The sequence below is a fragment of the Acromyrmex echinatior genome, chromosome 1, assembly GCF_024713525.1.
Source record: "Acromyrmex echinatior isolate Ae372 chromosome 1, ASM2471352v2, whole genome shotgun sequence".
NCBI lineage: Eukaryota > Metazoa > Arthropoda > Insecta > Hymenoptera > Formicidae > Acromyrmex > Acromyrmex echinatior.
Window position 1 is genome coordinate 24,742,019 of NC_141852.1, and position 18,326 is coordinate 24,760,344.

The window sequence follows — 18,326 nt, forward strand, 5'->3', positions numbered from 1 at the left end:
AAATATAAATGAAAGAAGCTCAACGCAATGAGGGTACTTAAATCATTCTTGGAGGGAGGGTGCTGTCGTCGGCGAAGGGAGTCGCAATGAGAAATCTCTCCCTTCTTTAGCGCTGCAATAAGAGGACATTTTTAATGCCAAATCTTACCGTAGAACCACTCCGACGTCTCTCTCGTAATATCGTGCCACCGGTGCTGCTGCATCGTCGTCTGCCAGTGACTTCGCCAAAGTTTTTTGACACGCGATTTTCTTTATATTTTTCGACAAATTGGAATCGAGCACGAAACGGTAAGACGGTGAGTATCCGCGATCGAGGACGATTTCGTTTCGTTTTTACCTCTCGCCCCTGCGGTTCGCTCGTTTCTGTGTACAAATCACGAACTTTGTTTCGCGCGTCGAAGCTTTTCCCACTTCCTACCACTTAATCCTTTTTATTCTTGCCTTTGCGCTAACGCGCGTGTTCGACGGACGGACTCAAACCCCGTTCTGCTATTTTTGCAAGGTAACTCGACTCGCGGCGAAGAGAGATTAGCCGCGCCAAGCCGATTTACGCGGTTCCTACAAATCCCGCGTTTAAATACCGCGAGGATCGCGGCCGGTACGGTTGAAATATTCGTCAGAAATGTACGGGATGTCCAAAGAAAAATATTTCACGATAGAGTTTCGCATTGAGGAGGATATGAAATCAATGTTGCCTCGGCGGAAATATAATGTAACGTTTATTGTATATTATTTGACTTTCTTACATAATAGTCATCTTTAAACAAATCAACATTTTAAGACAGATCATACATTTAATGATTCGCGCTATAGTACGAGAATTGTATTTTTTCTATGGAAAATTATGATAATATAGTAATTTTACATCTGCAAGAATCGTGACAGTTATTCGTGTTATTTATGTCGAGTATCTCTTGATTACGCATCGCATCCTCCATTCGCCGGCGGAGGTCACGAACACGCAAAATTGTTATTCATCTAATCTGCATATCTCCATTTCCCGAAGATACCGCATAGCAGCTACGGAAGTAAGTCCGAGCACGTCGATACACTAAAGTCTCAGTCTCACTGGCCATCAAGAGAGCATAAAAACGTCATTAGATACAGAGGATATTGACTTTTTTCTGCCGGATGTTTCAGATCGCAGGTGTTTCTCGAAGAGTTTCGGAATTAAAATAGCGAACAGTCAATACTTAACATTTCGCTTAACGTGCAGTTCTGATCGTCTGAATAAATTCGCATCACGTTGAAAAGATGACTTTCACAATACTGCATTATTCTCTAGAATTAAAGCAGAGAATATATTTATAAATCGAAATAAAATATATAAAAGTAAATAGGGGAAAAGAGCCAACAAAATGACAAGAATATACGTAAAACTAATAGAGTCGTTATTAAATTATTATTATTATTAACAATAACATAAAATAATAATATATATTATTATTTTATATTATTATTAATTTAAAGCAGTTATTAGAGAGGCAAGATATTGTTTATTTTATTAATAAAAGGATAAATAATAGGACAAATAAATAATGAAAATATGCCATACGTGCGGAAGGGCCAAGTCTGAATAAACGTAGGTCCACCGCTTCTTCGGTGGATGCACCGCCGTAACGGTGACGTAAACAACGTTCACGGAGTCGCGCCCGCTACGTGAGTAATACACCCCTCGCTACGGTCGGTGCAGCTGGATTGATGCGAGCTGTCGAGGACCACCGTCTATACGGTGAATACAAAGTATCGAGCAATACACAAACGGAGTTTGAAAAAGAAAGAGAAAGAGAGCAAGAAGACCACTTGGTCTTCTCGGTGGATAGAGATCAGGCGCGCGCACGCGTCGAGAGGACGCAGAATGGAGTTTACTCCGACGAATTCAATCTCCGTGTGAGAAAAGACGAGATCGTCGGCCCGATCGTCTATGCATGTGCCACGCGGGAAGTATATTTCGGAAAATGCGGGACATCGCTCGTCGTCGTCGCATCGAGCTTCTCGTTGCTGCTGGGGGAAGAATCGAGCTGCACTTAAGGACGACATCCTCGTACATTCGAAGGGATGGTAAAATCTCTCCTCTTTCTCCTCTCTCTTTCTCTCTCTTTCTCGATATACTTGACGGTTGTCCACAATCTTTCCTGAAATATTCGCATATCATCCCGAGGAGTAAGCGACAATGAAATATAAAATGATCCTCCACGCTCGACAATTGGATTTGTGCGTGACAAACGCGCGTGATAATAAATATTTGTTTCGTTGTTTATTCGTCGTTGTTTAAAGGTCAGTTTACATAGTTTCTAGTATTTCATGAAAATTTGGAACTTGCAAAATTTAGATTTTGTTATTTCTATATTTGGAATGGATTTATAGCTTTAATAAATGCAATCGTTTTCGAAAAAAAAAAAAAAAAAAAAACAATATATTTAAGTACGAAACAAATTTCAATTAAATAAAATATGTACCTACAATATAATGTACAATAAATTTATAAATTTAAAACGTATATGCAACTCGTTTATATAATACTTTGCATATCGCTTCAATAGAAATATCATATATTTCATGTTTTTTGTACCGTTTTCCTATCCCGTTGTGCCTCGATTCTTGTCGATCGTTCCGAAAGTGCGTCTCATGATTTATAGCATCCCCTTATCGTTGCATAACGTTATGCAGCGTAATTCACCCCGACCTATACAAAGATAAACCGAACCTATGCTTATTAATATATTTATCCGCATAATCTCCGTCCGCTCTCATATCCGGTTAAGATGATATACAAGCGGTTTGTACAATATTTTAAATCACGAGGGAATAACAGGTGCCGTGCGTGCTGCTACGCTAAGCGAGTTGCAGATGCGTCTTGTTCGGTTTGTTTGTCAAAGATTGAAATACCTGCAGCCCGAAGCTCTCAATCTAGAAAATTTCTCGTTTGTTTTCATTATTTTGCATACTGGGCGAGTCCCTTTTTTTCTATTTTGTAGAAAAAATATTTCCCTTTCAATAAAATTTCCATATTAACCTTTTCTAATAGTACAAATTCTACTTCCTTGAATTCAATTTTTATGCATAAATAATATCTCCTTTGAAGTGCAATAAAAAATACTTTTCTTTATTATTTTATAATCCTCTCGATTTTTGTATATTATAATCCTCTCGATTTTTGATTACCATTGATGAAATCAAATAAAGCACAGTTTCTAATTTACAGCATCAAAATTATTTTTTAATTAATTAATTATTCCGTTTATTTGTAAAATAAAACTTGTAATTAGAAATGTTAAAATCCTAATTTTTCACGCAGATCAAAATAAATATCGAGCAAATGCGATATGTGGACGTAATCATTTCTTAAAAGAGAAGAAGGATAGAAATGTGGTAGATTTTTCTCCGTGATACACTACTAAAAAGCTGTGCAATGGCGTTCAACATACAAATCGATAAAATGCAAACTGGGATGTAGAAAAATAAAGCAAAATACATATACTTCGATGTGCACGTTCTGCGTGATCCACGCTGGGCTTGCTGTGTACTCTTTATTTACGTATTGCGCGTATTACAAGTATTTTTTGCACGACGTTGTTATATTTACGTCATAACGAAAAAAAAACCGATATCGTTATTAAGATTAGAATTGTGAAATGTATTATTTCGCAGTGTGCTGTTTTCCGAAATTTACGTAAAGAGCGTTTTCATCGAACTCTGTTTAACGCGATATATTCCCACGCGTGAAATACTGTAATCGTGTTTTCTCATTATATATAATATTTATATAAAATTTATAGCTACCCCTTAGCGGCGCACGAGACGAAACGTGTGTGAAATAACGAATACAACGCTGTACCGATAATATGCCAATCGCGATAATGAGATCGCGCAAAATTACGAACGTAAAGGCGAAGGCAATTAGATAATGCGGACAAAGGAGGTGCGAGCGAACGAAGGAAGAAGTCGGACCGAGACGTGCGATCGTAGAGAAGCGCAGCAAAGAACTTTTATCTCTCTGCGAATGTGCGGCACGTTCCTTTCATAATGTGTCGTGGAATCATTTAAAGTTGCTGCTATTCGTGCAAGTAGCGAGAGGAAAACGCGACGAGACAAAGCCAGAGCGACAAAGAGAGAGAGAGAGAGAGAGAGAGAGAGAGAGAGAAAGAGAAAGAAAGAGAGAAAGAGAGGAGAAAGGAGGGGAAAAAGAGAAAAAGGACGCGTCTCTCAGGACGGAGAATATCGCCTCGTTGAAGCTTTGTTCGTTCCGAGATATACTCAGCATTTACTTACCGTCGTACGTCGGCCATTGTTAATTCGCTGAACAAACTTTTTCAATTGCAGGAACAGCGCCGGTGCAACGTAGACGGCCACTTGCAACAGTGAATTGGAGTCTCCGAAGAATTCCCGATCGTACCTGGTCGAAAGTGGAAAAACCGTGGACCGGACTATCGACGCATTGGGACATGAAGTTTGAACCGTTCGCTTTCCTGTTGCCCTGCTCACTCGCCCGTCATTCCAAACAATTGTGCGATTGATATTGATTCCCTTTCGTTCTGGAAAAACGTCCGTCATTTACAAGCGATTTCCACCTTGGAAAAGAGGTGCGCGATATAGCTTTAATCAATCAGGAAATTCGAGCTATGTTAATCCTCTCGAAACAGTGTTTTAGAAACTCGGTGAACAATTTAACGTAAAGCGCACTCTTTCATTAAAAGAAACAAAGAACAATTAAATAACAAATACAAAATAAAAAAAAAACTAAAATAGATCGTAAATTCGAACTATTTTATAATAGTCATATTGATTATATTTGATTTAAAGCCAAATCCGATGTCTTTAAAACTGTAACTTGATTATTTATCCGAAATAACATTTTTAAAACGTTCTTTTTATTTAATTTATGTATAAATTCGGCTCTACAAAGTCACTCGTAACAAAGGTAGGTGGAAAAGTGATTTTTGAATCTATCCGGTCGCGAGAGTTACGGTTTGGCGAGGCGGAAAAATGCGTTCCTGAAAAATGCGAAATGCGTCTGACGGAAACCACCTTTGCGCTCGTCAGATTTTCGTCATAATCCTGGAATCTTGTGGAAAGGTGAAGAGATGATCGTGACGGGGCAGGGAGGTGAAAGGAGATCCTGAAAGGTAGGGAAGAAAAACCGGAGGGTGAAGGAGCCATTGACATTGACTTTGTCCCCTTGGCGAAGTAGAAGAAGAAGAAGAAGAAGAAAAGGAAGAAGACGAGGGAGAATACGAGGAAAAGGAGGAAAATGAAAAATGTGGGAAAAGGAAAAGCGTTCACGGGGCAGATTGGAGAAGGGGAGGATTTATGAGGCAGTCAATTGTGGCAACATCTACAATTATAAGTAAGTAAAAAAAAAAAACGTTTAATTTGATACATCGATACGGTCCAGAATATCCAATTAATTAACCAGAAAGTACGTACTAAAAAGAATTTTTCTCTGATCGTGCATAAAACTCAATCCGCTCTCTATTTCTCTCCTTCTCTTTCTCTTGTGTAAAGGGTAAACTATCGGTTCTGTGAATAATGGAAAACATTGATTTCGCTTTTAAGAGAATGCATCAAAGATCCGGCGGAAGCGATATATCTGTCTACTTCGCTGATCTCTCAAGTGAAGTAAGATATTTTATCGAAAATGAAAATAATTTCGATAAATATTCTAATGAAAATCAAGAGCTTCCGTATTATCAGAAACGGAAAAATTAAAAACTACTCGAAAGATTTTTTATGGCAATTTTTTATGTAAATTTAATTTTTCCAATTTCAATAAATAAAATCAATTACATCAGAAAAAATGATCGCTCAGCTATTTGCATTCAGTAATAACGTATGCCATTTTCATTGCGAGTCAATTTTGCGATAATGTATACGATTTAAAGCAACGTGCTTAAGCTTGAAAAATCAACAATATAGAGAAGATAGCGAAAGTGCTCGCGCCTGGAGTTTTGTCGTGTGAACCAGTTTCCCCGGAAGTTCGTACACGTCTCGATATGAAGTGTAGTCCCCGTGAGAAAATATTTAGATGCCCTGACACGAAAGCCGATATATCGATCAGAGTATATACACTTGAGAGGAGTTAGTAGTGATGTCGCGCAGAACAACGAATTTAGGTAACAACGAATTTTTGATATTTCGAAAGTATTTGATTCGAAATACCTTGTTGACTTTGAAAATCCTCTTTCTCGATATAAAATTACATACTTTATAAGCAATATTTAAACGAAAAATGAAAACAATGTTAACTTAATGCGAAATATCTAAGAATTTTTGGCGTATACGTTGCTCCGTTTAATAAAATGAGATTTCGGAGAAATTTTATGCGGTATATTACAAGGAAAATGAAGTAATATCGCGCGCTCGCGGAAGGACAAACATTGCATATTATCCTAGTTTATCAGCAATGCAATCTCGCGCGCATACATACCGGAACATCGATCATACGCGGGCATTGTATCGAGAATGTATTGCAAAATGCAGCGGAGCGTGTCTCAAAGTGTATCGATAATTCAGCGCCTATTCTACAATACGCTCGAGATGAATTTGGCAACGTGACCGATGATCGATCCATTATTCGTCTAAAATTCGATAAAGTGACCCATCATCCATTTTATAGTGACCGTGAAATAGCCCGCATTTCAGATTCTACAAATAGTCATTTTTTTGCGGTTAATGTTAAAAATACATTAATAAAGAAGCGAGAGAGAGAGAGAGAGAGAGAGAGAGAGAGAGAGAGAGAGAGAGAGAGAGAGAGAAAGAGAGAGAGAAGGAGAAGAACGTAAAACTTTATTAGACCTGTTATCATTTAAAAAAGTTATTATTTAAAAAAGACATATTTACACTATTTTTATCCTTATATTCAAAAATAAATAATTAATGTCATTCACTAAATTTTTATTTGTTAATTACAAATATATTTATATATGTATTTTAGAAATTGTATTTTTGATTTTTAATGTAACTACGTTAATCAATAAGATATATGACTATGTTAATTAATTGGAAAAATTGGACACTAATAATTTAGACTTAGCAAAATCTATATTTACATGCTAATTACTATTTTTGTCTTCATATATATTTATATTTTTCTATATTATTTTAAAAGAGCTGGATAATTTCAAATTTCGAAACTTATTAAAAAAATGCTCATAAATGGTAAATTTTCTCCCTTGTTGTTAGCATGCATATTCTATTTTGATACAAAAATTTTATCTCATACAAAAAAATGAAAAACTTTGATAGAAAATATTTCATTCAGGTAAAAATTTGTCCGTAATAATTATTGCACCGCTTGAAAAAGAGAACGTACAATTTTATACGATGCGAGCTTTATTTTTGCCATTTGTTTAATGTATACATGAACGTAGATATATAAATTAATCGGATGAATGCAAGCGTTCGATGGCATTCATCTCGAGACCTTAATCGAACGGAAGCTTTATTTTCGCCTCCCCGACAATGTCCATTTTCTATAAATTACTTTCGGAGTTCGTGACGGAATGGCCTCTCCGTCTTACCTTTCTCCTCTCCCCATTTACTTAAAACCCAGACGCATAGCTTTCTGAACAATTACCCACGAGGTTGAAACGAAGGAGGAACGTCGAAAGGCAAATCGCTAAATGTCTCTTCTTTCGGGTGACAACGTAAAAGAATGCTTTTACTGAACGTAACCGAGGACGAAGTGAGGGGTAGGGCAGAGATATCGAATAGAAATTAAATTCAATTCTCAGTAAAACGATTTCGATAAACATATATGCGGAAACACTTCCTTAAAAATATCTTACCGGAGAGCTTTACGTTCTAAATATTGTATTATTTTTTGCATAACTAAAGTGACGTTAAAATGAGATTTTAAGGGATAAAATTTATGCTTAAAATTTAAGCCTTAAATCATAAGAAACTGACTAATCATAGTTGAATGTGAAAAGAATAATCAATGATTGGTCAATTTTTTACTTAAAGCTTAAAGCTTAACATTACATTTTACTTCTTAAAATTTAGACACTTAATGACTTGGATTACGCGAGGTCTGCAATAAAAATTGTAGCGGTCTTAAGTCGTGAAAAATTAATCACTATCAAATATGAATAATCGACTATGATTGGTCAATTTTCTACGACTTAAGACCCTACGACCGTTACGACTTCCATTATAGATCCCCTATTACGTATCTGTTGATCGATCTTATTCAGGAGACGAAACGTTCGTTCGCGCACATCACACACGAGAAATTACGATATTATTACCGTACAACTTGGTGATAATATCGAAAGTAAGTTAGCAGTTTAATTATCCTAACGAGGTAGGTTTCGACGAAACTTGAGAATTTCCTGCCTATCTGTCTCGTTCCATGCGATCATCCCGAGCCATAACGGCGTTTCGCGTCTGAGTATAAACGCCCGAGATGCTGCGAATGGCAAAAGAGATATCCGGCATGTAAATTCGACGTGGATTTGTCCATATATAAAACAGGACGCGCGCGTGTTTTCGGTTCTAAGCGTCGTCGGTTATAAATACGGACCTAAGAGCAACGACATGCACTCACGGCATATGAAATATTCCAGTGGCCCGGCTACGTGATATTCGCAAATGCACGGCATATTCCTTTGTATCTTTGTCTACAGGTGACACGGCTAAAGTGCACTTTTCTCCAAGCGGCGGTGAATGAAAAATGAGAGAGGGAGAAAGAGAAGCAAGAGAGAGAGAGAGAGAGAGAGAGAGAGAGTCGACCGGCAGTTTTAAGAGAGGGGTAAGAAACATCCGAGATACAACTTTCCCGGAAGACAGGAAAGAATTAATGAGACGGGACCGAATGACTGACTACCACCTCGCGAAAGACAGGGGGAGAGGAGAGAAGGAAAGAAAGAAAGAAAGAAAGAAAGAAAAAGAAGAGAAGAATTGGATCGCGAAGATGCAAAAGTTTTCCTCAAGCTGCTCGAGTGCGTCTCTCTGCCGGTCGAAAGTCACGCGAATCGCTGCTTGCGGAGATGGCGTGTCCTCCTTTCTTTCCCGGAGCAGCTGAGTGGCTTCTTCTTCCTCTTCGTCGGCCGGCGAGCTAACTTCGTAATCTGAATTTTCCGCGGGGACGTCAAAATAAAGAATACTTGAAAGCAGAGAAGAAAAGTAACGAGAGGGTTCTCCGCAACGGCCGGTATTACGAGTGGATGTTTAATTAAGAAAATCTGAACTAATTCATCTATCAAAGACGACGAATAAGTTATTATTCGAAAACTGTTATCGAATATATACGCATTATGCATGTTCGCAGATACGAGAACTTGTCACATAAAGTAAATCAATATCACAGTCGAATTGAGCTGTATTGAATAAAAATTTTACCAGAAATTAAGTGAGCAACTACCGTTTGAATAATAAAAAACAATTCTGTAATAAAACGAAAATTTAATTTAAATAATTCTAAATTATTATCGCAACTTTTTTTATTGTTAATTATGTGTTTTTAATCATTTATTCTATTAAAGTGGAGCAACGCGCCGTTATGCTTTTACCGCGTGTCATCCTGATAATATTGGCAATCGATATTGTCGCTCCGTGACGGAGATAGCACGTATTTTTGTAGCCACATAGAAGAACTGTTCTCTAATGTTCCGAAAATAAAAACAAAATTCTGTTGACAATGTCAGGTCACAGCGGTTATTTAGTGGAGCATTTTTAGGAGAGATGGCCTCGTTCCATTAATTTAGCATGCATGAAACGTGCTGATATTATTTGCGGCCGTCGTTAACTAGCGCACAGTAAAGTACCATCTTTCATTTTGCTACACAAGATAGTTTAACGATCTTTTTTCGTAAGAGGGAGTATGATAATTAAAACTCTGATAAACGTGAGAGCGTAATGATTTTCCGATAACAAAATTAAAAGTTAGATAATGCCACAAATTTAATCGCGTATATTTAATAGTTATTTTGAAAGTATTAAAACATAATAGAATTATTATCCCTAACATTTTTACCCAATAATTCTTTCTATCCTTGCATTTCTTTATAAATTTTCTCTTTTTTTTTCGTAATTCACACAAGGCTAACTGAAAACAAATAAATTACGTAAGTGTAATTTTAACTGTAATAAAATTTCAATTTCTACCTTCGACCATTAGATTGCAAAACACATTAACTTGCTTAATATTGCTCGAAATTGTCACTGCAAAATGTTATATTAGCCTTTCGCATTGATTTGTCTAGTTATAAACTACCGTTCTTCAGTGCGCTTTGACTAATATTAATTTTGTTGCATCGCTGCCAACGTTGCATCCTCGCTCGGAAATACAATGAAATCACGATTTTAATCTAAACCCAAGTATCTTCACTATGCATCTCGACTCGCAACACTCGAATGCAGCGTATTCATAATCAGTGCTGTACATGTCACGCCGATCAAGTCTCAAGGATCAATCGCGCAGCGATCTCTCTCACCGCCGTCGGATCAGATAATTTCGGTTAAAGTGGCTCTTGGGAAACGATCGTATCGCGTTGGAGCGACATAACGCGACGGCAGCGTCATTTTATTAAACGACGCTTTTCTCCGTCTCTTTGCCGACTGTTCTCGTCTCTCGCTATTCGTCGGTCCGTCCCACGGCATCGATCCTCATCTCACACTCGTAAACGTCGAAGGAACGAGCAACTCTGAGGTAAGAACAAACGCCGTAATAACGAAGCTTTGTAGAATTAGAGCTTTCCTTCCCAACCATTTCGCGCTTTTCCCTTCTCATGTAGCTACCCTCGCACATCCTAACTCACGGCAGCGCATGTTTTGTGTGTGTGTGTGTGTGTGTGTGTGTGTGTGTGTGTGTCGCTTGCGGCGTGGCTATATTCCGAACGCGTAGGCCTCCGTGCGTCGAGGTTCCTTTTCCACCCCCTTTGTATCCCCCTTGTCAACCGTATGTGTATCCACCGACATACATAATTAACAATTAGTTCCCCCTCTCATAAGTCAGGCGTTCCCTTGGCATGCGGCGCGGCGTGCGTTTATTGCTCCGTAAACTGCGTTCCCTTACCTCGACGCAAAATCACGCGCGTAGAATCGCCTTCGTGGCGATCATTATTGCTCGTAAGGAAGAATATCGAAAAGCATCGATCGGTTGAACGACTGTCGAAAGTAGAGAGTTGAAAGAAGTTACACGAAACATTCTCTACCCTGATAAGGAAACTCGCTAGAGCGTATTCTATACGCTCTGTAAAATAGATTAACAGAGAGGTCTGTCTTAAAATAAAATAAAATAAAATAAAAAAACAAGAGTTTGGAAAAGATTGGATTTAAACTTGTTGGACACCTTTAATTATAGAAGCAATCATCAATCGTAACTTTTTCAGTACGATTTTATGTAACGAAGCACTCTTCTGTATCTAATTAATCGCACGACTATGCTCTTTAATTTCCTCTTGCTACTTCAAGCCAGATGAATTTGTGTGATGGAAAGGATTTTGTTTGTAAATGCAAATAGAGAAACTGCAAACTTGTACGCGCATGTTTGAGGTGGATGCTTGCAGCGGAATTCATTTGTTCGGCAACGTCAACCTCAGCGAATCTCCGCAGAAAAACGGTACACGCGACGTGTGGGAAAATAGTTTTGGAATGAAAATCGGTTGTTTACGATTCGGGGAAGTGTATTTTTTCGATGAACATCGTTGTAGGAAGATACTATTGGTACAAATATTCCAATATCAGAAAAACGTGTACAATTCAATGTCACTAGATGGAAACATAATAAACTCGACATCTCGGAAGGACCTATATTTATTATAGGCTCTCTCTCTCTCTCTCTCTCTCTTTCTATAATATAAATCATTATCTAAGCTTTAAGTTTTAAGCCTTTAAAAATTGACCAATCACAGTCGAATGTGAGAAGAACAATCGATTATGATTGATGAATTTCTTAAGACTTAAATAATGCAGAGGAAGCCCACTACATAAGTATAATATAAGTAAACTGTTAATAAAAAATATATTCCCAGATCTGTTTACGTTACTTTACGTGTCATCGAAAAAAGCTTCAGACCATTCATTGTCACTAACGATACTTGCTTCTTCTGCGCTGTGCCAATAAACGCATTTATGTCGCCAACTATCTAATGAACAAAAACCGAAACAATTTTAACGCGCTAATACAAGTGGCAACGAAGGTGACGTCACTCGATGAGAAGAAAAATTAAGAGCGCCTTGTAACAATTGACGAAATTAAACTCGACATATCCTCGCGAAGCTTGGCGTTTGAGAGGTGCGTTCACATTCCAAAACATTTTATTCATTGGCGATTTAATAATTCATGACTTTGTGATCCCGTCCGATAATAAAAAAAAAAGCCTCGAGTTTACATCGCGAGTTCGCAAATCAATCGCTTCTTTTCCATTGAAACTTTCTTCGCTCTCCTTCGGCGAACTTTATTCGTAGATATTTCGTCCGACAATATGGAGGGTTATTTGTGTGTAAAACTCTCCGACTCGGGGATAAGTACAGAAAATAGCGTTGCATTCCTGAAAAGTATTTCGTGCCTTTTTACGACTTTGCTTTTACGTAAGCAAGAAGAAAAAAGTATGCAGAGATAAAAATAGACATTCTGTTACGCAATACAACTGAAGGATTGCACTTATATTCTGTATTCATCCAATGCACTTAAATATCAAATATTACGTCCGAGGTCGATCATCGCAGCGCACATTCGCAGGATAAAAAGATTATAAAAACGAATGTTTAATAACGAGATTAACAATGCGTAATAAACTAATCGAATTTGTAATACGTTTGCAGACGACCGCGGCACGTCTATACGATTTGCGGTCTATACGATTTATTAAAACCAATTCTCTTTTCTTCTTCACGTTAATAATTTTGTTCGTAATTGTATTATTTTATTCGTAACAAAATTATAATTTATTTATGATCGTTCATATTCATTTTCTGTTCATTTATCAGTTACCTCACATCCGATAATCAGTATAAGACCATTGACGCATTCCTTTTTTCTTCTCCACATTAATTATTTTATTCGTAACAAAATTATAATTTATAATTATTTATATTTTCTGTTTGTTCATTTATCCTTTATCCGATTGAAATAAAACCATTGACTTCCGTATTATCAATTTACGGTGCATCTGAAGGCTGTATTTTATATCAAACTTAATTATATAATATTGTTAGAGAGAACATATTTTTTATATTTAGTTAAAACTTTCTATGAATAAAGTTTCTTCATTTCTTTTCATTGTCTATTTCTTGCTTTATCCAATTGGAGTAAAACTATTGACTTCCACATTATCGATTTTCAGCCTAACCACAAGATATAAGATTTCAAATCGAACTTATGCCCAATTTCTTCACCTCTAGATAACTTTAACCAAGAGATATCTCCCCGAATGCAATGGAGATATCTCCTGGATAAGGTTATCCGCAACTTATCTGGAAGTGAAGAAATTGGGCATTAATTACATGATGCTAGAGAGATAATATTTTTTACATCTACAAAAGTCGCGTTAAAACTTTCAACCCTGAATGAGTTTCCCTTCGTTTCTTTTCATTGTCGACGATTCGAAGAAGTTGGGACGAAATGATCCTCGGCCAGATGATAAGCGCCGTTTTCTCGGGGAAAATGAGCGCAAAATTAATGCGTCCCAGCGGTAGAATCGGAAGAGCGCGAGTTTAAAGTCGAGCGAGAAAGGGGGTAAGGTACTAACGTACTTGCGGATGCGCGCGACGCTATACGGTGTACGGTGTACGGTACGATGTACGGTGTACGGGCCGCGCTCGCTCACAGTTGCTCACAGTACCGCGGCGACCTTCGAGTCAGGAGGATCTGTCGACGTCGCGCGCCGACTCTCGACTCTCTCGTGCCCGGCGAAAAGGAGGATTCGCGGTGGACGAGGAGGCCGCGCGCCGTCGTGAAACGTGAGAACCTCTCCCGCTCTCCGTGACCAAATTCGTGCGCGTCGCCGTTGCCATCGCCGTCGCCGTCGCCGTCGCCGTCGTCGCGGCGCCTCCTCGGCCGGAGAGGCTGAATTCGCGAATCCTGAGCGATCGGCCGGGGAAAAAGGAGGGATTAAAAGAAAATCACTTCAAGCCGCTCACCTGTGTCGCGCGACATTCTCTTCCTCCCTCCCGACGCGCGTCGTGATACGCAGTACGAAATCTTGACCTCGCGATGTCTGTGTGATATATACGTGTGAGAGGTGTTTCACGAGTATTCCTGTCCATTTCGTCGTCCCACGCCAGTTCGGAATCCGGAAAGAAAGGGGTTGTAGACCTGTGAAGGGTGGGAGCGAGACGCCGAAGGTGTCGGAAAGGTAAAACAGTGTGGAGGAAAATTACATATGTCACATGTATGCACAAAATTCAAGTGCACTGCGAATCCAATTGTGTAATAATCAAGTGCCTTCATGTATGGGTGTGATTTAAATTTCCGTATAAAAATAACATTGTATTACACGTTTAAGTAAATTAAATGTGCATTTTTGTGTATGCAATAATAAAGTGTTATTATTTTTACATGGAAAATTAAATTATGATCGCACATATGAAGGCATTTATGACACGTACGGATTTTGCGATGTACATGGTATCGATTTTTTTTTGACAGTGTAAATGACTGATTTTATCTCGATACATGGTTTTTATCAAACGTTTCTGAAAATGTCATTTGGTATCAGTGCAACATCCTCTGCGATTTGTGATTTTTGAAATTTGATTGGTGATCAGAGGCGCTAAAAGTGTGGCTTTCGTGTGCTTCATGAGATTGATCCCAACTTTTCATATCTTTTTTCGTACCTTTCGTGGAATACAGGACTCATCTCAGAGAATACCTCATCTCAGTTCTAAAGCACGAAAGCACTTCCCTTATATATCGATTCTTTCCTTCAAGCCTAAATTCCGTAGAAAGGCACTTTCGCAAAGTGCTTTTGAAACCTTACTGATAAGTTTTTTTGGCAGATACATCGAACGAACAGAAACGATTTGCGCTGAAAGTTAATTTGTTTTCGGAGAACATTCGTACCTTTCTCTCTTTTACGCGAATAAGCTCGAGTCTTTTGACCGACTGTTCACTCAACATCGAGCTAGTAAACAGGAGATCGAAGGCGCTCCTTTCACGGAAAAGAGTTCCACACGTCGGTGCATCGCTAGCGATCGCCACTGCACTTCCATGTCTGAGGCGTGTTTGTGGTTTCTACTTTTCCTTTATCTGTCGAGCTCACTGAGAGAATGTCACGCGTTCCTCTACTACGCGATTTTTTTCCATGATACTTTATATACCAGTTTATATATCAATAATAAAAATTTCAATATCAGATCCTCTTTTTTTTTGCCATTAATTCATGAAATTAATTAACAGTGTGATTCTGCACAGTTGGAGAGTTTAAATTTAATATATTTTACATGTCCCAAATATGCTCCACTCAAATTTTTGTATAAATTTAACACAAGATGAATATGCAGAAAGTAGCCCAAATAATATGTAAAAAAATTAAAATGAAATATGTAACTGGCACAGTTTGTAAGCAAATATTTTTTTTTTTTAGTAACATTTATGATATGTTAAGTTAACATGTATTTTACTTGTCTTGAAATTTATATTGAAAATTTAGTACTTTTATTTTTATGTCACTTAATTACTTGTAAATTACTAAGAAATGTTGGATGTCAATTTAACACAAATTAATCAAATGACATAATCTCATAATGTTAAGTACTCGGATATATTAAAAATTCAACACAAAATTTTAACGAGAACTTTAGTAAACCAGTTTCAACATAATTACAAAAATATTTTTTACTATATATATAAATGTTTGAAATAACATGAATTTTTACTCTGTGCCATTCTAATTTAGTGATCTCGAATTTTTTAAAGCCATGTATATAATATATATCATTTTTATTGACTATAGTTCATTTAACCGACAATGATATTTAATACGTGCGATGTCCGATGCGAGCCTCGGTAAACCGAGTTACATCCGTGAGTTAAGGTTATTATTACGCAGTAACTATTACGTATTCGCGCGATGCGCAGCTCAGATTTTGGCGAGGGGAGATTCCATTAACTACGGTTTGGAACCCTAAATCCGAACTCGCTCCGGCTCGGCACCAGTAACGTGGTTCCGTCTCAGATTCAACGCGTGACTATTAATTCTCCAAAGCTAATTATTCGAAACGTGTCGTACGAAAACTTAGTTTCCGCAGAATTATATGGAATGTTCAATAAATAATGTGATCACCAAGTTATATCGAGACTATAAAGAAGTTGATTTCAAAAGCGTAATAAGATAACCAATATAAATGGAAACAATGAAAATATTGGGATTATGTTAAAAATTCAAATAAACGATTATTTTCTCATTTGTTCTCGAAGAGTTTTGAGTTTACGAATGATTATCAATCTATTCTTTGACAAGATTAGCTGGACAACGTTACGCGCTGTCCTCACAAATTCATGCAAAGTCCTTCTTTTCGGACAAGATTCCCGGGCTTTTCATTATTTACGTGCCAGCAAGTAATCAGATTTGCGACAACTTGTTGCTTACCGGAAAGTGCGCGCGGAAAGACGAAGTTCGAAGACACTGAGGCGGAGATTCGCGCTAACAAACCGACGAAAGATACAAGGGAAAAAGAGGGAAAGAGAAAGAGGAGAGAAATCAGCCCCCGCGGCCATTAAATTAATCAACCGCTCGACCCGGGAAAACTAGCGACGGGCCCCAAGTCTGAAACTCTTCGTCATCCGCGATCGTTTGTACACCACTGTCGCATTTCCCTTGGTCGCCGTCGCTTCTACTTTCCGGGAACAACGATGATGACGACGGAATAGGGTCACCAGGGCTAAAAAACGAACGACGATATTATAGATCTCGCAATACGACCGAGCGAGAATGCGGAGAGCCCGCAGAGTGTCGGCTCGCAAGAAACATAACTCGTGCTCGTGTGAGTTACTCCGCCCGCCGCCGACTCCGGTAATGAAACATAATGAATTGTAAAGCAAAAAGGAATTTTCAGTTACCCACCGCTGTAGCTCGCGGGGGTGGCTCGCGCTCCGCGGTTAAATAATGTTTCACTGCGACCCCAGTTACTCCTGGTTGCAAGAACCAGGTCTCTCCGGCGAAACTACTTCCAGCTCTGCGTTCCGTCGTCGAGCTCGACTCTCAGAGTGAACTATAATTACAGATTTTTACGCAACGTGTTAGTGACGCGAGCTGCGAATTGAGGACAGTCTCCAGAGAGATGTTTCCCGCATGTTTTCACGCGCAAAAATAATAGAGGAAACGACCATAACCAGAGAGCTCCATTTCTGCGGGATACATCTTAGGAAATGGAATGAAACTAAATAGGTATATTACATTGATCCACAATGATTCTGTTAAATAGATAATGTTGGATAATTTTTATGCATTTTTTATACTAATTTAAAGAGTGAGATTAGCATTTATTCCATGAGTTCTAATTTTTGGTAATTAATATTTTTTAACTTATATATTTTGTTAACAACGGCTCGGTGCGTGAGATCTTTTTCCTAATTAAAAATGATTTATTTTTATTTAGACTTAGAGAGGTTAAGGCGTAATTTAAACTACATGTGGATAATACACACACACACACACACACACACACATACACACATCACAAGGGATTATGATTAATTCAATCTGTGAAGCGTAAGAATCTTGATATGAGGTTGAGTTTAAGAAGATATTGAATTGTATAACAAAAAAATCTGCGTTAAAATTTTTATCATACTGAAAATAATCTAATGTAAAAAGGTCAAAACGTCTGTACGTAGGTTTCTTTATTGTTATTTTACGATAAATATATAAATATTGTATAATATCGAGCGTGGCTTCTTTGCCTTTTAATATATTAATTATTTGAATTATATTTATATATTAATTATTTTATTCGTTGGAACCTAATATATTACATTTATTTATTAAACTTGATTTATTTTTGTTTGAATTCTTCTAAAATGAATAGAAAATTATGTTAAACTCAGTAGCTTATAAATCACTTATTTATTTATATCTAATTAAAAAAAAAGGTAAAAGAAGGCATATATTATTCAAAATTCTTGCTCTCTTCATAAATTGGCAAATAGATTCGAAATCATATAAAAAATACTGTAACACTGTTTCATTTAATGTACAAAAATAAAACGTTCGTTGATCAATATTATTCTTTGCAAAAAATAAAAGAATATCAAAACATTTCGAAAAGTCTACTTCCCTATTAAAGAGAAATTAATGTGATAAGCTTCCTTCCCAAGATTTAACAATTTTATTAAATAATTTCATAACAAGTTGAAATTCTCCTGAAACTTCTATTAAAAC

The 18,326-nt window shown here is 37.5% G+C and overlaps 2 protein-coding genes across 4 annotated transcripts in view; one reads left to right on the forward strand and one right to left on the reverse strand.

The window, feature by feature from the left end:
• Positions 1-706: 706 nt before the first annotated feature.
• LOC105144175 (uncharacterized) overlaps positions 707-18,326 on the reverse strand; it is a 213,093-nt gene continuing 195,473 nt past the window's right edge. For all 3 annotated transcript variants that reach the window (XR_015544361.1, XR_015544360.1, XM_011052909.2), the window contains 2 exons: positions 4,273-4,535; positions 707-1,281 (listed from right to left, as the gene is read on the reverse strand). Coding sequence is in view for 1 of the 3 variants with exons in the window: in XM_011052909.2 (XP_011051211.1) it covers positions 1,171-1,281; positions 4,273-4,535 (374 nt within the window). In the remaining 2 variants the exon portion in view is untranslated. The remainder of the gene's footprint in view (positions 1,282-4,272; positions 4,536-18,326) is intronic.
• LOC105144176 (spondin-1) overlaps positions 13,758-18,326 on the forward strand; it is a 179,201-nt gene continuing 174,632 nt past the window's right edge. The window contains exon 1 of the mRNA XM_011052910.2: positions 13,758-14,300. The gene's annotated coding sequence lies outside the window, so the exon portion shown is untranslated. The remainder of the gene's footprint in view (positions 14,301-18,326) is intronic.